Consider the following 22,312-nt stretch of genomic DNA (forward strand, 5'->3'; position numbering starts at 1 on the left):
CTTCAAATGCATCCAAATGCGTCTCTATTTATGGCATTTTCTTTTAACATTGCCATGATGCATATATAGTTTCCTTAATTTAGGCAGATATATATATATATATGCATGATCGGTAATTAACTAATAGAAAAGATTGAAATCATAATAAACGCGGTTTGAGTATCTGCAAGTTACATCTCAGAAATATACATGTATAGAGAAAATCGGAACTCTGATTGTGCCTTGTCGAACTGCATGCATAAACATGTGCAGTTAATTGTTTATTCGAGATATATAGATAGCTAGCTAGAGCATCTATCTCACACATGCATGAGGGCATGCCTTTGTGAAACTTCCCCTCGTTTTCTCCAATGGTTGCCTTTGTCAAACATTTTACAAGGTGCAGAAATAAAAAAAAAAGAATATAGTAGCATACTATTAGATGGACAGCAAGGCAGCGCACATGTGTAGTAATATCACATGTGTTGCGCATGTGGAAGATAAGGCAACTACGGATATCAAATTACGCCTCTCCCAGACTGATGGAGGATTCATCAGGCTTCGGGGCACTACAAAAACTGCAGGGAGCAGGCACTGATTTGTTGCACTAACAAGCTGTGGAGCATACTAGCTAGACAGAAATGGCTCAAGTGCTGCTAGCGCACCTCTACGAGCAGGCATCTCCACAGTCCCTGGCCCTCATCCTTCTCCTCTTCCTCATCGCCGTGCACTTGGCAATGCCGAGGTCGAGAGCAGAGAAGCTGCTCAGCAAGCTCCCTTCGCCTCCGTTCAAGCTCCCCATCATGGGGCACCTCCACCTCATCGGGTCACTCCCCCATCGCTCCCTCTGCGACCTCGCCAGGAATCACGGCCCCGACGTGATGCTCCTCCGCCTCGGCACCGTTCCCACACTCGTCGTGTCATCCCCTCGCGCTGCGAAAGCCGTCCTGCGCACGCACGACCACCATTTTGCATCCCGGCCGCACTCCGCGGTGGCCAACATCTTGTTCAACGGCTCAACCGACGTCGCCTTCGCCCCATATGGGGACTACTGGCGGCAGACCAGAAAGGTCGTCACCACCCACCTTCTCACCTCAAGGAAGGTCCGGTCCAACCGCGCCGCCCGTGAGCAGGAGGTGCGGCTGGTCCTAGCCAGGGTAAGGGCCGCCGCCGCCGCGCTCATGGCGGTGGATCTGAGCGAGGTCTTCAGTTTCTTCGCCAATGACATCGTGTGCCAGGCCGTGGTGGGAAGGTTCCCCAGGGAAGAAGGCCGGAACAAGCTGTTTCGGGAGATGCTCGAGACAAACGCCAAGCTCCTGGGGGGATTTAACCTGGATGACTATTTCCCGAGCCTGGCAAGGCTCAACTTGGTGTCCGCCAAGGCCGTGAAGCACAAGAAAAGATGGGACGACCTCTTGGATGACCTCATCGACAAGCACGCAAGCAAGACGGCAAATGATGAGGAAGAGGAGGACTTCATCGACGTGTTGCTCTCGGTTCAACAAGAGTACAACCTGACTAGAGAGAATATCAAGGCAATACTGATGGTACGTATATATATGCAGTAGGGCTCCATTTCTACCGACGTCTTGTATTGTATGCAACTGAAATTCAATTTATTTATTTACTTAGTAAAATTTTCTCAACTTTTTGATGGATATACTTTCACCAATGTAATACTAGGACATGTTTGAAGCCGGGACGGACACAACGTACATAGCGCTAGACTACGCCATGGCTGAGCTGATGCGGAAACCCCAGGCAATGACCAAGCTGCAAGCCGAGGTGAGGAGGTGCGCAGCCAAGGGAAAGGAAATGGTCACTGAAGAAGACCTAAGCAGCATGAGCTACCTCAAGGCAGTAATGAAAGAGTCGATGCGGCTGCACGCACCAGGGCCTCTTTTGATACCCCACTTCTCCACGGCCGATTGTGATGTAGAGGGCTATACAATACCCTCGGGGACACGCGTAGTCCTCAACGTGTGGGCAATGGGCAGGGACCCCACCCGCTGGGAGAATGCAGAGGACTTCATGCCCGAACGGTTCTTGGAAGAAGGCATGGATGCTGCTTCTGACTTCCAAGGGAATGACTTCCGTTTCTTGCCGTTTGGATCTGGGCGAAGGATATGCCCTGCTATAAACTTCACCACGGCCACTTTCGAAATCATCCTAGCCAACCTCATCTACCATTTCAACTGGGAGCTGCCACCGGGGTCAACGGGCATCAATATGACAGAGTCATTCGGAATGGATGTGCACCGTAAGGAGAATCTTCTTCTTATGCCATGCTTGGCTCAAGACGTCTAGATTTATGTATTGTTGTTGCATCCCATTTCAATTCCCAGTGCACCCGTGCAAATAAAACTAGCTAAGTCTAGTTCAGCTGCTATGTAGAACAATAAGTGCCTTGTTACCTTCCAGTTGTTCAGGTGTGGGTATGTCATTGTTGTTTGAGGCTAAATGTTGGGTTCTGAACTTTTGTATCTATTTGTGTTCTGTTTGATGTTCCTTTTGTAGAAAAGAGATGCGAGTCAATGGAGTAATAAGCATTCTATGTGTTTCCGTCACTAATCTTTGCCCTTGTGAATTCCTATATCCTTTTATATTCAAATTTCAACTTGATGCAGCATGAGTTAAGTTTCAAAATTGTGTTGCAGTAATTTGCTGAAGATCTAGTATTAGTGCGAAAGGAGCAATGTGTTATGCAGTATATATAGGAAACTAAAAATATTTCTTTCTGTAGTGTATGTGGATTTATTTCATTTTATTTTGACCTCTCATAATCTGAACGTTGGTGTGTTCATGTGAAACATATCATCAACATCTGTGCCAACAATCTAAAGAAATCAGAAATGGCACTACTACTAAAGATTCAGAAGTGAAGACGCAAGAGTCAGAAATTGGTGAAATGACAAGCAGAACATGCAAGCCAGAGTAGGATTCAGATACTGGTAGTCTGAGCTGTTATGTGGTATTGTAATTTGGTTCATGTGGATATAAATGTTCTATACGCTCTTGTTTTGGTTGGGACAATAGAAAATGGAAGTGCATGATGATTTTATATTTTGGAATGCAAGTAATGTGCACAATGGATGATGTCTCCAGTCCTATATTTTTTTTTTGTTTATACTCGTCAATAGAGACGCATTTTTAGAAAACGCATCGATATTCACCCCCATCAGTAATGGATTTTGCCAAAATGCATCATTATTGAGTTAACAGTGACATGTTTTGGCAACACGCATCATTGATGTGGATGAACAGTGATGCTGGTGGGCAAACATATCCCTACTCAGTGACAGGTTTTGGCAACATGCATCACTGATGACCAAATATTAGTTACGGTAATTTCCGCATCCGGAAAAAATATCACAGATTCTCTGCTTGATGCTCAACGGCAAAGAAAATGATGTGCATAAAGGAACCAACGCATGTATCTGAATGAGTTCTCTCTTCGTTCCTACTCACAGCAAGTTCATGGAGACGTTGACTTTGCGGCGCTTCCCGATGCTCAGTGGTACTGATGATCGATGCTCGCGAGGGCTCATGCTCTGACCTAAACAATTAATCAAATCAAATCTAGTTCTGTCATCATAGCCGTGCCCGCTCGGACTGTCGGCGATGAACCTGACGCCGATGAGGCCCTGCGCGTGCTTGGCGTGGCCTTGCGGGACGAAGTAGCACACGCCGTTGGGAGGAGCTCGGAGACCTGCACCTGCCGCTCCATCCTATGCTGGCCGGCTGGCCCGTAGCTAGAAGAGACGATAAGGATGATGAGGATCGATGGGTAGAGAGATAAAATCTTATTTATGTTGTGAGATCCATGTACAATGGAAACGTTAGATTCTGCAGCTTTTTTTGCATGTGATTGTAAATGTGCATGTGATCCTTTGGTTAACAACTGTCTTTCCGCCAAATTCCACACCTTACCCCTCCCCCCCCCCCCCCTCACACCCACCCACCCAATCGTGCTAATGGTCTTCGCCACGTGTTCGACTCAGCGCTCATGAGCCTGTGTGAGCATGTTTATTACCTAATTAACTCGCATCCTTTTAATTTACTTAAGGAAACCAGGACCATTAATGCAAAAGGAACATTATTTGGCCTTGAAGAATGCCGTACCCACACCTGAATCATTGAAAGCTAACAAGGCACTTATTGTTGTGCAGAGAGCAGCTGAACTGGACTTATCTAGATTTATTCGCAAACGGATGAAATGCGATGCAACAATACATATGTCTAGACGTCCTGAGCCGCGCATGGGACAAGAAGAAGCTTCTCCTTACGATGCACATCCATCCCATATGACTCTGTCATATCGATGCCTGTCGTCCCCGGCGGAAGCTCCCAGTTGAAGTGGTAGATAAGGTTGGCTAGAATGGTTTCGAAAGTGGCAGTGGTGAAGTTTATACCCGGGCACATCCTTCGCCCAGACCCGAACGGCAATAAACGGAAGTCGTTTCCCTGCAAGTCGGAAGCAGCATCCATGGCTTCTTCCATGAACCGCTCGGGCATGAACTCCTCTGCACTCTCCCAGCAGGTGGGGTCCCTGCCTAGAGCCCACACGTTGAGGATTACACGTGTCCCGGAGGGTATCGTATAGCCCTCTACATCGCATTCGGCCATGGAGAAGTGGGGTATCAAAAGAGGCCCCGGTGCGTGCAGCCGCATTGACTCTTTCATCACCGCCTTCAGGTAGCTCATGCTGCTCAGGTCTTCTTCGGTGACAATTTCCTTCCCCTTGCTTGCGCACCTCCTCACCTCGGCTTGCAGCTTGGCCATTGTCTTGGGATTCCGCATCAGCTCAGCCATGGCGAAGTCTAGCGCTATGTACGTTGTGTCCGTCCCGGCTTCAAACATGTCCTACGTACACATTGGTAAAAGTATCCATTCATATTTGAGCAAATTAATTTTTAAGGAAAAAATTGAATTTTAGTTGCATGAATACAAGTTGCCGGTAGAAATGGAACTCTAGCTGCAGTGCAGCATATATACATACCATCAGTATTGCCTTGATGTTGTCTCTGGTCAGGCTGTACTCTTGTTGAACGGAGAGCAACACGTCGATGAAGTCCTCCTCGTGCTCATCATTCACCGTCTTCCTCACGTGCTTGTCGATGAGGCTGTCCAAGAGGTTGTCCCATCTTTTCCTGTGCTTCACAGCCTTGGCGGACACCACGTTGAGCCCTGCCAAGCTGGGAAAATAGTCATCGAGGTTAAAACCTCCGAGGAGCTTGGCGTTCGTCTCAAGCAGGTCCCGGAACAGCTTGTTCCGACCTTGCTCCCTAGGGAGCCTGCCCGTCACGGCCTGGCACACAACGTCATTGGCGAAGAAGCTGAAGAGCTCGCTCAGGTCCACCGCCGTGCGCGCGGCAGCGGCGTCCCTGACCCTGGCGAGGGCCAGGCGCACCTCCTGCTCGCGGGCGGCGCGGCTGCAGCGGACCTTCCTCGGGGTGAGGAGGTGGGTGGTGACGACCTTCCTGGTCTGCCGCCAGTACTCGCCATAGGGGGCGAAGGCGACGTCGGTGGAGCCGTAGAAGAGGACGTCGGCGACCGCGGAGCGCGGCCGGGACGCGAAGACGTGGTCGTGCGTGCGCAGGACGGCCTTCGCGGCGCGAGGGGACGACACGACGAGTGTGGGCACAGCGCCGAGGCGGAGGAGCATCACGTCGGGGCCGTGCCACCTGGCGAGGTCGCGGAGGGAGCGGTGGGGGAGGGGCCCGACGAGGTGGAGGTGCCCGATGACGGGGAGCCTGAACAGAGGCGAAGGGAGCTTGCTGAGCAGCTTCTCCGCTCTCGACCGCGGCGTCGCCAAGCGCATCGCGACGAGGAAGAGGAGGAAGACGAGGACTAGGGACTGTGGAGATGCGTGCTCGTGCTCGTACAGCTGCGCTAGCACTTGAGCCATGGCTGACTAGCTGGAATGCTCAAGCTCAACACACAGCCTGCTAGCGCCAACAAGTTGGTTGCACTGCGAGTAAAATATACCTAAGGTCCTTAGAATTATTTCAGGATGCCATCCAAGTCCTCGGACTTTAAAAATACACACCTAAATCTCTTTGCTAATCGTTTCACGTAAGGTCCAAAACAACGTTATTTGAGCTAAACTGCCTGTGCGGCATGCTGACTGTGCTGCGTTGCAAGACTCGCAAGTCAGCTCCATCTCTCGTTGACTATACTATTCAATCCTAGCTAGCTTTGCCATAAACTACTAGTCAACATGGAAACATTGGATCACGAGCTGCGTGCACAGTTTCAACAGGCGCCGGCCATTAAGGGTTGTCGGGGATCCTGTATTGCAGGAGAGAATCCGATCAACTCGAGAAACCTATGATAATTTTTTTAGTGCTGAAATCCAAGGAATCGCTACTATACTAGTCGATTAAATCATACCGACCAACTCATTTTTTGGCGCTGGATCAAGATGCCAGTAATATTTTCTTTTTGTGCTGGATTAGTTGTCTGCCTTACTTTATTCAGGTTGAAAGGTTGAAGCCTTCAAATTTTCTCTCTTTTTTTATTGAACGGAAGCTTCAAACAAAAATTTCTCAATTGAAACATTCAGGTTGTGACAACTTGTTTCATCCCGTTGGCGTTAGGTCATTGTGGCACAACAAACCCTCTAGGGCTCAGCTAGGCCTTTCTCGTTCTATTCACTTGGTCCAACAATCTTTCTCCGGCTCGAACTTGCGGCCCAACAACACGTCCTGGCCCATCACGTGCTCGGGCCGCCTCCAATAATAAAAAATCAGACACAAGCGAGGGCACACAAAAGCCAGCCCGGCAACAGGTACACGGTGTACTCGATGGCCCAGAAGTTGGAGTCGCGTAGATGTAGGTGGGCTTAACGCTGGTAAAACCGCGCCCTTTGTGCTGGAATTCTATACATCTTTCGGAAAAAAATTTCTTCCCCACCTTCTAGTGTTTGAGATCCGTGCAAATATGTACAACCATTGGATCAACATATTCAAAGCTTAACCCTCACCTTCTCTTACCTACACCTTCCTCCCATGCCCGCGCCGCCGCCCTAATGCGGGCCCAAGTTGCCGCCGGCCCTCCCCTACCCGCCACCGGCCCGCCCCTACCTACGCCGCCGCCACCGCCCAGCACCGCCTCCGCCCCTCCCCTCCCCGCGCCGCCGCTCCCACGGCCAGCCGCACGCCGCCACTTCCCCGGTGGCCGACCGGCCGACGCGCCAGCCACTGGCGCCGGAGAAGAAGAGGGAAATAATGTTGAGATGCAACATATGAAAATGTTGGTTCAATATTTTCTTCAGTAGAATGTTGAATGCGCTATTAGCTGGGCCTTGATGGACTTTATAGGTGAGTTGCTCAACCATCTTCCAAAAATATATAGGAGCTCGCCCCTTGGCGAGCTTCACAAACTCTCTCTCATACCTCTTCTTGCCGTCGGTGCTATACGCACTACTACAAAAAGATTTCTAGAGACGGGTAAAAATATATTTTTAGGAGCATGTGCGGTATCCGCTCCTACTTCTCGCAGTTAGAAATGCTATTTTTAGGAGCGGGTAACACGTCTGTCCTTGAAAATCTATTTCTAGGGGCGATTTCTATGGTCGGGCCATGTCCGCCCGTACAAATCCATCTCTAGAAAATAAAAAATTATCGTCAATCCCCGTTGTCAGACCCGGGGCTACGGGGCTGGGTACATAGCGTAGTTTAAGAGATTAAGTCCGTCTTATCTCTTATTTATCTCGTTTCTCTCTTATTTATCCCGTTTAAATAGGAGATAGAGCTAACCGATACAGAGGAAATCTACTCGAGATATGTTCTGGTACGATTTCTTAGCTGGTGTTGGTTAGTATCTTTGTAACCCTGGCCTCTCGGATATATAAGGGAGGACAGGGACCCCTCTCAAAACACGATCTCCAGATCATTCTACACCTAAGGCAATACAAACCACTACAGGACGTAGGGTATTACGCACTTAGCGGCCCGAACCTGTCTAAGCTTTGTGTTCCTTGAACCTTCGAGTTCCTGATCTCGGTGTCCCCTCACCCAAAACCTACCACCTTGGGTATACCCCTCGGTGGGCTGCCGGTTAAACACCGACAGCTGGCGCGCCAGGTAGGGGAGCGCGTCGGAGATCCATCGGCGAGCTCGATGGCGACTTTCAAATTCTCCAGGTCAGTTCCCTCTCAGGGTACGACATTCATTTTTGGCTCAGGGTACGATCCCGACAACTTGTCAACCTGTGCTTCTGCAACAAAGATCGAGATGGAGTCTGCTCCAGGCTCGACTTCTTCCAGCGTTGCAGCAACTTCCCCTGGGTTGGACTCGTTCCAATCTAGGGACCCGCATAGCCATCCCAACTCGTTTCATGCAAACCGACCACTGATCTCCAGGAGGCCAACGTCTCTGGGTCCTTCTCCATGCTAGAGAAGGACCTGGACTTTCTGCTCCAGGTCGGAAGGCCTAAAGCCACCGCGTGTCGGGGGGCTTCGGGTTGTTTTGGTGCCAGTGATTTGATGATCACCCCCATGCCGGGGGGGGCATTGTGCACTGGAGGGGCATGGCGCTCTCCGATCTACTCGAGGCTGAGGGTCGACTTGTTGCTCACCTCGAGCCCCTGCCCTTTCAGGAAGGCAGGCTGTTAGCTACCTCGGTGGAGGGGTCGACTGAACTAGTCGACGCGAGCTCTCATGAGCTCATCTCCCGCTAGGTGCTAATGGCGGAAGAAGGCGATGATGATGGTGGTTTTCCCATCGCCGACTTCGAAGCGGTCTCTGAAGATGAGGCCATTGCCAACGCTGGCGAGGAGAACGACGCCGATCACGAGGCGCGGAAGGCTAGGAACAGGGCCCGCGCAATCCGGCGAAGGAGGGCCAGTGAGCGTAGGCGGTCTATGTATCGCGAGCTTGACCCTGAGTTCGTCGCCGTAAGCGAACGGGGTTTCAGGACCCCGGTGGCTAACATTGCCAGAGTTACAGCCATCCTCGAGCGCAGGCACGATCCGGACGTGCGCCAAGCACTCCTTTACGTGCAGAGGGCCTGGATCCAGTTGGATCAACAAAATCCAGCTTCCACCATCAGGGAGGAGCGCGTGGGTGAGAGTCGGAGCCAGGCTCACAGCCGAACGGCTGGCGGTCGCCCTCGACTTCAGCCTAGCCACAACAACAACAACGCTCGCGGGAGCCAGGCCCCTGGCGGGAGGCAATAGCCACCTTCGGGGGGTAACCCATGACAGGCCAATCATCAGCCTCCTACAGAAGACTTGCGCCAGCATATTAATGAAGGCCGTGATGCGCGGACTGTGATCTCCTCCAGGCGTAAGGTACGTGAAGAAGTTGAGACTGAAGGGACTAATTGCAGTGATCATTTTCTAGCTTTCTCTATGCGATTCAGCAGCTATAAGTACCCTGAGGGCTTCAAGCCGATCGGCATCACCAAGTACGATGGCAAGCAGACCCCTCAGCAGTGGCTCCGTTGTTACTCCACAGCCATTGAGGTCGCAGGGGGCTCGAACATCACCAAAGTCGTCTACTTTCCGATGGCTTTGCACCCTGCGCCGCTCACCTGGCTGGAGAGCCTCAGCAGCAACTCCATCAACTCCTGGGAGTGACTCAAGAAGGTCTTCATCGACAACTTCCACGGAGCGATCGCTCGTGCAGGTACTCGTCACGATCTTGCCCAGTGTAAACAGGAACGTAACGAGCTCCAGCGGTCCTACACACGTCGCTTCTTCGACGTCCGCGCCACCATCGCGAACATTTCGGAGGACGACATCATTGACTGCTTCTACAACGGTATCACCGACCCAGGCATCTACAGAGATTTTGGGCGGAACAGGCCGAAGACCGTTGCGGGCCTTCGTGATATGATGCACGATTGGTCCGAACAGGAGGAGAAGATGCGGGAGCGGTTCCCACGGTGTCAAGATAGCGTCCTGAGGCGCTCAAACGACAAAGGCCAGCGGGACTTTTCGGGTCCACCCCGGAAACGAAAGCCAAATGATATCATCGCGGCTATGGATCGTCCTTCGTGGGGCAAGAAGTCAATAACGCAGGAGGAGTTCGAGAAGCTCCTGCACAAAAAGTGCCCATAGCACCCAGGAGCCAACCACGCTGCCATTGACTGTTACCACCTTCGGAGGACGTTCAACAACTCCGATGGTGGTAAGAAGAACAAGAAGCCTGCGGACAAAGAACCCGAGGATGACGACCACGACGACCAAGGGCGCAACCCGAAGTTCCAGGATGCTTCGAAGGTCGTCAACATCATCTTCGGGGGAGATAAGAATTTTAGCTCCAGGTGAGACCAGAAGCTGCTTCTCCGAGAGATCATGTCCGTCGAGCCGGCGGTACCACGACCACTCTGTTGGTCGGAGGTCCTCATCTCGTTCTCCCATGACGACCAATGGACGAGCTTTTCGGAGCCCGGAAAGTTCCCCTTGGTCCTCGATCCTGTGGTGGCGGAGGTCAAGCTCATCAAGGTCCTCATCGATGGCGGAAGCAGGCTCAACCTCATTTTCGTCAGCACTTTGAGGAAGATGGGCCTGGATTTCAAGAACATGTTGGTTCCCAGCAAGTCCCCTTTTTACGGCATCGTCCCAGGTAACGCGGCACACCCACTTGGTACGGTCGTCCTCCCAGTCACCTTCGGCACGAGGGAGAACTACCGCACTGAGTTTATCAAGTTCGAAGTAGCTAACTTCGAATCTTCTTACCATGCAATTTTGGGCCGTCCGGCACTTGCCAAGTTTATGGCAGTGCCGCATTACGTTTATCCACTTCTCAAGATGCCAGGGTTAAGTGGAGTTCTTACTCTCCGAGGCGACTTGAAGAAGTCGTATGACTGCAATCAGGAGACAATTCAGTACGCCTCGACTACTCGTGTGCCAGATGCTTCCGGAGAAGTACTCGCGGCCGCGCAGCAGCTATCCCAATCCGGGCTGGAGATTTCCTCCAAGAAGGCCAGCAAGTCGAGCATCCAGTTGACTGACGATGTGGCCCTCATGACAATCCAGCTCCAGGAGGGAGATTCATCTAAAACCGCTGTCATCAGCGCGGGTTTAGGTGAAAAATAGGAACTCGCGCTCGTCAGCTTCCTTCGGGCTAACCGAGACATATTCGCGTGGAAAACAGCGGATATGCCAGGGGTGCCCAGGGAGTTGATCGAGCATGCTTTGAATGTACACCCAAAGGCTGTGCCTAAGAAGCAACGCCTGCGAAGGTTTGCTCACGATAAGCGTGAGGCCATCAAACGGGAGATAGCTAAACTTCTCGCGGCTGGATTCATTAAAGAAGTAATCCATCCAGAGTGGGTAGCTCATCCCGTTCTTGTAAAGAAAAAGAACAATGAATGGAGAATGTGCGTCGACTACACTGATCTCAACAAGCACTGCCCAAAGGACCACTTTGGGCTGCCGCACATTGACCAAGTTGTCGATTCGACGGCTGGTTGTGTTCTTCTTTGTTTTCTTGATTGTTATTCAGGATATCATCAGATAGCGCTCAAGGAGGAGGACCAAATCAAGACTGCATTCATCACCCCGTACGGGACATATGCCTACAAAACCATGTCCTTCGGGTTGAAGAATGCAGGAGCAACCTATCAGCGCGCGATCCAGATGTGCTTCGCGGATCAGCTGCACTAGAATGTTGAAGCCTATGTGGATGACGTGGTCATCAAGACCAGGGATTCCGACGACTTGATTGCAGATTTGGAGGAAACATTCAGTAGTCTGCGCAGATTTCGGTGGAAACTCAATCCTACTAAGTGCATTTTTGGAGTACCTTCAGGGAAATTGCTCGGGTTCATCGTTAGCAACTGGGGCATCGAAGCCAACCCTGTAAAGATCATGGCCATCACTGATATGGAGGCTCCGGTCATAATCAAGGATGTGCAAAAGTTAACAGGTTGTATGGCAGCTCTGAACAGGTTCATCTCCCGACTCGGGGAGAGAGGACTACCCTTCTTCAAGCTCCTGAAACGCCAAGATAAGTTCCAATGGACGGAGGAGGCCGAACGGGCCCTGCAGGATCTGAAACATCACCTTCAGTCACCTCCGATCCTTATAGCACCATTGCCGGGGGAGGGCCTACTACTCTACATCGCGGCAACAACTCATGTTGTCAGCAGTGCTATTATAGTTGAGCGAGGCAAGGAAGGCCATGCATTTGGAGTGCAGAGGCCCGTCTACTTCGTCAGCGAGGTTCTCTGAATTAAAGATACGATACCCCGCCGTTCAAAAGCTTTTATATGCAATTCTAATCGCATCAAGAAAGCTGCGCTATTATTTCGACGAGTACAAGATCACTGTGGTTATGGATTTCCCGCTGGCTGATATTCTTCATAATCAAGATGCCATGGGGCGTATATCAAAGTGGGCAGTGGAACTGGGGGCTTTGTCAATCGACTTCAAGCCACGCACTGCAATCAAGTCTCAAGCTCTAGTCGACTTCATGGCTGAATGGAGAGAGAATCAAGTCCCAACTCCGGTCGGTAAGCCAGAGCACTGGACCATGTACTTCGATGGGTCCCTCAAGCTCGATGGCGGCAGCGCTAGAGTCCTGCTTATTTCTCCATGAGGTGAACAATTGAAGTATGTCCTTCAGATCCTGTGGGCAATATCCAACAATGAAGCCGAGTATGAAGCCCTGCTTCACGGGCTTCGTTTGGCAATATCACTAGGGATCAAGCGACTACTTGTGTATGGCGATTCTCTTCTCGTTGTGCAGCAAGTCAACAAAGAGTGGGACTGCAACAAGAAGACGATGGAGGCCTACGTGCAGGAAGTGCGCAAGCTAGAAAACAAATTTTCCGGCTTGAAGGTTCATCACGTGCTGCGAGAGCACAATGTTGGCGCAGACACCTTGTCCAAACTGGGGTCGACACATGCTCAGGTCCCATCGGGAGTCTTCATCCAGGAGCTCAAGTAGCCATCCATCAAGTCTTCTCCGCAGGTAACCATCGACGCGGGTCCCCAACAACCCGATCGAGAGGTTATGGTGCTGCAAGAGGACTGGTGAGAGGCTTTTATCGACTTCATCTGAGATCAAAAGTTACCAGCAGGAATCAATGCCAGGAGCGCAAAGGCGGCGTGCGTCATGCGCAGAAGCAAGGGCTTTGTCCTGATCAACAGCAAGCTCTATCGGCGCGGCGCTCGGTCAGGTGTTCTCATGAAGTGCGTCACAAAGGAAGAAGGTTGTGACATTCCGCGGGAGATCCACGAGGGTGTCTGCGGTAACCACGCAGCATCAAGAACGCTGGTGGGGAAGGCATATAGGGTTGGTTTCTGGTGGCCCACTGCGGTATCCGACGCGGAGGATCTCGTGCGCAGATGCCAAAATTGTCAATTCTTCGGCAAGCAGACTCATGTTCCTGCCCACAGCCTCATCACCATACCGCCATCCTGGCCCTTCGCTTGTTGGAGCCTCGACATGATTGGACCCTTCACAATGGCGCTAGGCGGTTTCACCCATGTTCTGGTGGCTATCGACAATTTACCAAGTGGATTGAGTACAAGCCGATAGCCAAGCTCACACCAGATCGGGTTGTTGACTTCATCTCAGATATCTTGCACCGCTTCGGCTTCCCCAATACCATCATCACAGACTTGGGATCCAATTTCACGGCCAACCAGTTCTGGGAATTCTGCGAGAATGCATGCATCAAGGTCAAATATGTCTCGGTCGCACACCCAAGGGCCAATGGACAAGTTGAAAGGGCAAACGGTTTGATAATCGACGGCCTCAACAAGAGACTCTACGATGAAAATAGCAAGAAGGGGGGCAAATGGATACATGAGCTGCCACATGTCGTCTGGGGCTTCGGACTCAGTCGTCCAAAGCCACAGGACAAACGCCTTTTTTCCTCATATACGGATCTGAGGCTATCTTACCGGCTGATATCATGTGGAATTCCCCAAGGGTTGAAATGTACAACGAAGGCGAGGCGGACGAGGCGAGGCAATTAGAGCTCGATTCTATCGAAGAGGCTCGCTGCACTACTCTTGTTCAGTCAGCCCGATACCTGCAGGGGATCCGGCGATATCATAATTGCAACGTGAGGGAGCGGTCATTCAGCATCGGTGACTTGGTCTTGCGTCGCATTCAAGACGAGTCCGGCCTACACAAGCTCAATTCAAGATGGGAGGGCCCATTTGTCATCAAATAGGTTACAAGACCAGGGTCTTATCGACTACAATATCCCAAGGGTCAAGATGTTTCGAACTCTTGGAACATCCAGAACCTGCGCAAGTTTTACCCATGAGAAGATGTCCGGATCTCCGGGGGCTTAGATGGCCTCCTTTCCTCGAATCAGTTTGGAGGCTACACGCCACACGACTCGGGTTGAAAATTTCTCTATGAACATGCGGAGGCCACGGCCACTTACAGCATTTACATAAATCAGCTCCTTGTCGTAAAATGTACGGAGGCCACGGCCACGTTTCTATCTTCTCGATTTCATGTTTCGACGCAACCATCCGCTCCGTTCATATCTTCTACGGCTCGACTTTCGCCGCAACCTTGGATGGTCGCACGCGACAGTAGTTGCATCTATCCCAACAAATCGATCCGTTCAACTGGTTTATATCCAGCTTGTTGGATGGGCTCACGTAAAGAGCTAACTCGACTACATCCTGAGTCGTTGAACTCAGGGTAGTTTCATTTTTGCCTTAACCACGGCAGAATTGCGGCGATGCCCGCGTTCACTCCCAACGAGTTCGAATCGTCCGTCCGGTTCTTAACTAACTCAAGGAGCGTGCCCATATGAGGGGCGACTTCGACTACACCCAAGTCGGTGCACTCGGGGTAGTTTTGTTTTTCTGCCTTACGCACGGCAGTTCCGCGATGATGCTCGCGTTCTTTCCTAACAGTTTGGACCTGCTCGGTCGAGTTGTGGCTACCCTGTTAGATGAGTACCCGCTTGGAGCTATGACTACCTTCTGGGTCGCTGCACCAAGGGTAGTGTCTACTACTTAGCCTCATAAGCGTGATTCCAATTCAGCCAAGGCACACACACAAGTAGAGACATCAAAGAAACTATATATACAAGGAAGTAAAAACTTGTTCTTTATACCCTAATCCTGCAGTACACTTTGAACTATTTGTTCCGCTACAGGTCGGGCTTCTTGGAGGTATTGGTCAAATTGACCCTCGGTGCAATCTGCAGCCATGCCCTGAGCAAATATCTCCAACCGCGCGTTCGGCAAAAAAGACTTCACAACTGCAAGGGCGTTGCTGACGCACGCAACTGGAGCCTCTGTGAGGAATTTTAGCACTTTCTTCGGGGCTTCGCGGAGTTGCTCTAGCAGGGGCCGCGGGCTTGCTTCGCCTTCCTCTGGGGGATCCACCATGTTCACCAACTCCCGGGCGGCCCCCCTGAGATCTTCGAGCTCTTTCTGTCGCTGCTCTTTCTCCTCGCCTTGCGTCCTGACTTGCTGAAGGCAGTCGGCGAACTGTTGTTCAGTATCATTGATCACCTTCTGCAACCTCTCGACGTCATTTGTACGCCGATACAGGAGGTTCTTCATGTCAGTAAGCAGCTCTTCTTTATATATTAATATTTTCCTAAGTTATGTGGTGAAGAGCTTTTTCAGAATCCAGGACAAATTGATAAATGCAAGTACTCGAGGGAAGCAATGAGCTGCTCCTGGTGCGCTTTTTCCTGCTCTCTGAACTGCTCTTGGTGCGCTTTCCCCTGCACTTCGAGTTGTTCTCGGAGTTTGGAATTCGCTTTCTCGAGGGAGCAGATCTTTGTTTTGTCGTCGGTGATGCGCCTTTTCAGGGCGGCGAGCTCTTGGTGATCACCCACAACGGTTTTCAGCTTCTCCAATTTCTTCTGGGAGTGGGTGATCACATTCTGCATAAAGAGGGAAATATAGATAAGCAACTCGACAGTGTTTACCAGCAGGAAAGTACTCAGGTCATACCATGGCAAAGTCACACGTCTTCTTGAAGTTCTCTATGTTGTTGTCCGTCAGCAACGAATCATCCACCAAGTCGGCGGCAATGACATCCCGATACCCGGACCCGGTCAGGAGCAGCTCAACGGGTCTCCTTGAGGTTCCCGTGGCCTCTTCGGCGGTGACCGCTGAGCACCTGCAAGCACAAAGTGTTTTCAGAATACTACGCCTGGGCCTTGGCAGTTAGCCGTGGGCGATCAGATGCTTACCTATGCCATCTGCTGGAGCGGCATCAGGGGCCTCGACTAGTTCCTTGCCACCAGCACCGGTTTCGACTTGTTGGAGCTCGGGAGGCGGCAAGTCGGGCAGCGTCGCGTCTGCCTCGGGGGTTGGCTCCGCTGGTGTCGACCCTTCGGGGGCCGACAGCTCGGGGGCTGGAGCTACCGCGACTGGCCCCGCGCCTGAAGATCCTTCCTGGGTCAAAGACCCAGGGGCTGGGGTAGTCGAGGCCGGCGTCAGCTGGAGGTCCGCGGCGCTCGCAGCTCTAATGAAGTCGAAGTTAGTCAACACACAAGTCGAAAGATCAAAATGTTTATTGTGCAACCAGAGGCAAACTTACAGTGTAGACTTCTTTTTGATGGCCCTTTTCACCCGTAAGGCCTGTCGCGGCATTTCCGTTGTGGGCGGCGGGGTTTCACCAGCCAATGGCGCGGTCCCCGCCACGGCGATGGTGACGGCTGCGGTGGCCGATGGAGCTACTTCTTCTTCTTCGGGCTCGACACGGGAGGAGGAGGTGGAAGGACTACAAGAGGACATTGTAAGCACGACACACCATCAACATATAGCAATACAACAAGGCAACAACAAGTACCCGGAAGATTCGATTTCTTGCGCCTTCCGCTTCCACTCTATCCGACGACCCTGCGGCACCAGCGGCAAAGCGTCGGCCAACTCCACGACTGGCTCGGAGGAGTTGTCCCGTCGCGCTTCTCCCTCAGCTTCCTCCTCCGCCTGGGGGCTCACATCCTCTGTGGACCCGCTGCGGCGCTAAGCTGCAGCTATGCGAGCCCTTTTGGTTTCTACAGCGGCGCTGGGGAGGAGGTGGTCCGGCCGGGGGATATCAGGTCGTGGCGAGTAGCTGCAGTATAGTTCGGTGTGTCCCTGCAGAAAGCTTTCAGTTAGCGATGGCATAACAGAGGCATATTTCAACAAAAAGTAGTCGAGTACTTACAGGTTTGGGCGGATTCCGTGCGGTAAACAGTTCCGGCACATACGGCACGGCGTCCACATCCATCAGCACTCTCCTGACTCGGAGGAGGGCGGCGACGTCTGACAGCTCCTCTGCGCACATGCGAGATGGATCTTCAGAGCCTGTGTACTCGAATCCAAGTCGGTGGCGCTGTAGGATCGGTTGGACTCGGCGTTTGAAGAAAGAAAACATAACGGAAGCGCCGGTCACCCCCATCATCTTGTGTGCCTCTATGAGGTCTAATAGCTCCTCGACTTGATCCATGCCTCCTCCAGACAGTTCAAGATTCCACTCCGGCCTCACTACAGGTGGTTTATTTGTTTTTTCGGGGAGCCGGGGGGCATGATTTTCAGTATAGAACCAATGGTTTTTCCAACCGGGAAGGTTGGAGGGGAATTTGTATGAGAGGTATCTTTCGCCGGCCTGCTGACGCAATTGAATGCCGGCGCCCCCTACAACAGAAAGTTTTTTCGAGGTTGGCTGGGGTTTGACGCGGAAGAGGAAGCAGAAAAGATCCCAGTGGGGTTCGATTCCGAGAAAGGCTTCACAGAAATGGATAAAAATAGAAATATGGCAGATGGAATTCGGGTTGAGGTGATGGAGCTCAAGCCCGTAATAATAAAGAAGGCCCCGAAAGAAAGAGCAAGAGGGGAGGGCCAATCCCCGTTTGGCAAAATGGTAAAATATGATGATTTCGTCAACATTTTCCATGGGAAAAGCTTCACGGAAAGAGGGGCGCCAGTTGATAAGATTCTTCTCTTGCAGCAATCCCTCGGAAACTAGCCTATTCAGATCGGTGAGGGAGCACTTACTGTATGACCACTCTCCGATCGGCGGCTTCGCCTCCTTCTTTTTCCCTTCGATCTCTGATTTCTTGGGTGCCATCTCCGATTCGCTTGCCACGAGATGCTCGGGGGCTGCGGGGAGAGGGGCGGGGAGATCAGGGTTGGGGGATTTCTTTGGGGGGATGGCGGCGGCGCGTGGCTTTGATTGGGGATTTTTATGGCTCTTGGCAAAATGCAGATTGGAAGCACAGTTTTTCTCACTACTGCCGCGGGGTTAAATAACCAGTGGGGTGGGAAAAATTTACTATTCTGAAGTTCAAGAGTCATTTTTGGGAATATTCCGAAGCTGAGGGGTCATTTGGTGGACTGTTTGGATTAAGTATTCGACTACTTATTTTTTCAGGGTTAATTAGCCCGAAAAAAGGGGTTTTCGGATTCATGATCTAATTTCCATCATTTGTATCCTAATTTTGGTAATTTCTCAAGTTGTCATTTTTTAGCCTGCATGCCACGGTTTTCGGATCCTTATCTCCAATTTTGTGGGATTTGGATTCAAGGCTCGGGGGCTGCGGGATACGTGGCATCGACTACTTATTTTTTCAAATTTCTTTGAAGGATAAGGAGGATTATAGACTAATGGGACCCTCAGCCTGATTCTCCGATTCAACCTAAGGCTCGGGGGCTACTCCATATGGAGTGCGATTTTTCAAATCGCACACCATGTTAAAAATAAAATTCAGGGCATGAGCACCTCATAGCTTCGATGCAGCCAAGCAAGAACTCGAAGAAGGACTTCAAGACGAAGCTTTAGAAGAAGTCGAAGACTACTTCGGAAGTACTCGATAAACCTGCAGTACTCAGCTACAAAGAGCTCGGGGGCTTGTCAGACCCGGGGCTACGGGGCTGGGTACATAGCGTAGTTTAAGAGATTAAGTCCGTCTTATCTCTTATTTATCTCGTTTATCTCTTATTTATCCCGTTTAAGTAGGAGATAGAGCTAACCGATACAGAGGAAATCTACTTGAGATATGTTCTGGTACGATTTCTTAGCTGGTGTTGGTTAGTAACTTTGTAACCCAAACCTCTCGGATATATAAGGGAGGACAGGGACCCCTCTCAAAACACGATCTCCAAATCATTCTACACCTAAGGCAATACAAACCACTACAGGACGTAGGGTATTACGCACCTAGCGGCCCGAACCTGTCTAAGCTTTGTGTTACTTGAATTTTCGAGTTTCTGATCTCGGCGTCCCCTCACCCAAAACCTACCACCTTGGGTATACCCCTCGGTGGGCAGCCGGTTAAACACCGACACCCGTGCCCTCAGGCCTTGGGTCACGAGCGCTAGGCAAGAATTCACCTTGAAAGGACTTGGTCCGTCCTAGTCCTATGGTGTTCATGACGAAGGTCCCCCACAGATGAATGCAAAAATCTTGCGGAATCAAAAATAGAAAATAGAGCGGACCTTCGCACCGCCTTGTTAGCTCAGTAATGCGATAGCTTATAGTAGTTACAAGTTACCAAAGCTTAGACCTCCAGGCCCAAGTCATGGTTGAGAGGGGAGGCGAAGTTGTAGTTTGACGCCAAAGTCGATGACGAGCCCCTCGGTCACCTTCATCTATTCTGCAAGCTTTCTATGGGCTGCAAAAATAATAATTTTTCATCCAGAGTTATGAATTACATAGAAACAAAGCAAACCTTCCTTGGCTTTTTCTGCGTAATCGCGCTTGGCGTTACAATGTACCTTCGGCCTTTTGCTCAGGAGGTTATCATTTTTCATTTCTACGAATACCTTTGGTCTTTTGCTCGAGAGGGTTTCATTTTTCAATTCTACAAATACCTTCAGCCTTTCGCTCAAGAGGATTTCGTTTTTGGTTCTACGGATGCCTTTGGCTCTTGCTCAAGAGGGCTCCGCCTTTGTTCTACAACAATTTTTGGCATTTCGCTCGAGAGGGTTTTGCCTTTTGTTTTGCAGATGCCTTCGGCTTTTTGCTCGAGAGGGCTCCTTCTTCTCTTGGCTCCACGCTCTAGTGCAATGCAATGCAACGTGATGCAAAGATTGCAGTATGAGATGAATGGATGGATGGATGGATGGATGGATGGATGGATGAATGGATGGATGCTATTGCAATGAGAGTAAAAACGAAGGGTAAAGTGTAAGACATGACCCAACCTTCGGTTGAGTCTTACTCTTCTTATGTGATGAAAACCCCATAAGTTAACTGGTATCACGTGGCATCGAAGTCCCAATAAAATTCCAAGGGACCAATGTGATGAAGTGTAATAGATAGGGAAAACAGCATAGCCATTAGCGAGCCAATAATAGATTGAGATAACCGAGCCTCCATACATAACTTTTAACTTCTGGGAGAAAACCAATAATCCCGAAGGTAAGACCCATAGTGAAAAGAGCCCGCAAAGAAGGAGAAGTGAAGTCCTTCGAACTGTAAGGTTAGTATAAACGTTAGAACAGGTGGAGTCTTACAAATGAAGGGTGAAGTGTACGATGCTCTTCAAGAAATATGAGCTGAAATATTAACAATTCTTAAAATAAAGGAAAACTCGCAAGTGTGCCGATAGGCCAAGAAGCATATGTTCATTTCACGATTAAGCAGGCAATGGATGTCATTACCCTGAAAGTAAGGATGGACCATGGCTGCTTCCCACCACCATGACCGACGCACTGTCCACCGACCCAGAGTACCTCAGGAACGTCGGCGGTGCGTCAAAGATGACGACAGACACGATCGACTACAAGGACTGGCAGACTGCCCTGTCACGCCGCTTCCGCGCCATCAAGCTGTGGGTGGTGCTGCGGCGCTATGGAACGGCGGGCATGCGCGCGCACATACGGAGGCACATCCGGATGGCGGAGTGGTTTGAGCGCGTCGTGGCGGCTGACGAGCGCTTCGAGGTCGTGGTGCCGAGGAGCTTCTCCCTCGTGTGCTTCCGCCTCCGCCCGCGCTTCATGGAGGATAAAGCGGTGGAGTCCCTGAACCGCGAGCTCCTCGTGGCGGTGAACGCAAGCGGGCGGGCGTTCATGACGCATTTCGTTGTGGATGGCAAGTTTGTGATCCGCCTAGCCGTGGGTGGCTCCATGACGGAGATGCGGCACGTCCGCGGAGCATGGGAGCTGATCAAGGAGAAGGCCAATGAATTGCTCGCCGGCTGTTAGTTAGATTTCATGGCTGATATATATAGTAGCTAGTCATCAGTCCATCATCATCTTGCTTGCGACTAAGAGTTCCGTGGCAGGAGTTTAAGAGTTATTGCGATGTGGAATGAAAGTCAAGAGATGACATAACATATTGCCATTGTTTTCCCGTACCAACACAAATACTTATCCATGAAACCCCTGCTGAGTAAATCTGCTACGAATGGTCCCGGCGGAAGAATATTTCCTGTGATACTTGCAGCCCTGCATCGGCAAAAATATGAAGCCTTTAACCCTGTGTGTCTTTGCGGCTTCGAGAAAAATAAATATGAAGACTAATCTATTTCATCATTCTTGTTGCCTGAAGCATCGAAATGCATGCATGTTCGAGGGAGCTAGACCACGTATTTCTGTTTGGTTTTACAGAGGAGGTGGCTAACGAGAGTAGTCTGTGGTGCTCAGGTCGTGCTTCAGCACTCTCCATGAACCAGGGGCGAAGCTACAGCTAGTAGCCGGGCTCCGGCGACCCCAATAACTCCAGAAAAATCCCTTTATATCACTGTTGATCTAAATGAAATGACCCCTAAAAAAACTAGATTACTACACATCGACCCGGCGCTTCAAGTTTCTTGCTTCGCCCCTACCATGAACTGCTCATCAGGTCGCTTGCCCTGGATACCGCTTAAGCCATGCATCCTACGGTAATGTTTGGTAGTGGTTGGGGTTCCAGTGTGTGTGGGGTGTCTGTAGCTTTATTTGGTAAAGCACAAGCTGGTCTCTATATCCACCTATTGGCCTGTCCTTGTAGAGTTTCCCCTCTCTTCGTATTAATTAAATGACACGCAGCTCTACCATGTCGTTTGAGAAAAAGTTAAACTCCCAATTAGCTTCGCTTAACACAAGATATTCTTCAGATAAAATTAACTTATCACATTAAACTTTATCCAATAGTTTAAACACCAAGTCAGTAACCATCAAAATGCTTATTCTCCAAAAGCTACAAGTATATGTATCTGGCTGGAGGCACGCGCAAGGCGCAGTACCTTACGAATAGTTTTCCATAATTCAATCAGAACGTCCATCATGATTTGTAACCTAAAGAAATTTTACCAGGCACCGTACTAAATGGCGAACGGTAAGTTCCTTAAAGTTGAGCTACATATTGGCACAAGGCATACCCAAACATCTATAATGAAGTAACTGAAATCTACAATAAAAGTTAGAGCTCTATGTTGCTGATTCTTTCTCAACATGGCCATAAAGAATATATCCA

The 22,312-nt window shown here is 50.5% G+C and overlaps 3 protein-coding genes across 3 annotated transcripts in view; 2 read left to right on the forward strand and 1 right to left on the reverse strand.

Annotated features, from left to right (window-relative positions):
* Positions 1-21,076, forward strand: part of LOC112901937 (tyrosine decarboxylase 1-like) — a 35,956-nt gene extending 14,880 nt beyond the window's left edge. Inside the window, exon 3 of the mRNA XM_025970810.1 lies at positions 20,556-21,076. Coding sequence (XP_025826595.1) covers positions 20,556-21,060 — 505 coding nt within the window. The 3' untranslated portion in view covers positions 21,061-21,076. The remainder of the gene's footprint in view (positions 1-20,555) is intronic.
* Positions 597-2,462, forward strand: LOC112901936 (indole-2-monooxygenase-like). The gene is made up of 2 exons (XM_025970808.1): positions 597-1,526; positions 1,663-2,462. The coding sequence occupies exons 1-2, from the start codon at positions 621-623 to the stop codon at positions 2,284-2,286; spliced, it is 1,530 nt and encodes a 509-aa protein (XP_025826593.1). The 5' UTR covers positions 597-620; the 3' UTR covers positions 2,287-2,462.
* Positions 4,152-5,887, reverse strand: LOC112901935 (indole-2-monooxygenase-like). Its single transcript, XM_025970807.1, has 2 exons — positions 4,979-5,887; positions 4,152-4,842 (listed from the first exon to the last, which is right to left on the reverse strand). Exons 1-2 carry the CDS (start codon positions 5,885-5,887, stop codon positions 4,219-4,221), a joined length of 1,533 nt encoding a protein of 510 aa, XP_025826592.1. The 3' UTR covers positions 4,152-4,218.
* Positions 21,077-22,312: the final 1,236 nt, after the last annotated feature.

This window comes from Panicum hallii, chromosome 8 (assembly GCF_002211085.1).
Source record: "Panicum hallii strain FIL2 chromosome 8, PHallii_v3.1, whole genome shotgun sequence".
In the NCBI taxonomy this organism is placed as follows: Eukaryota; Viridiplantae; Streptophyta; class Magnoliopsida; order Poales; family Poaceae; genus Panicum; species Panicum hallii.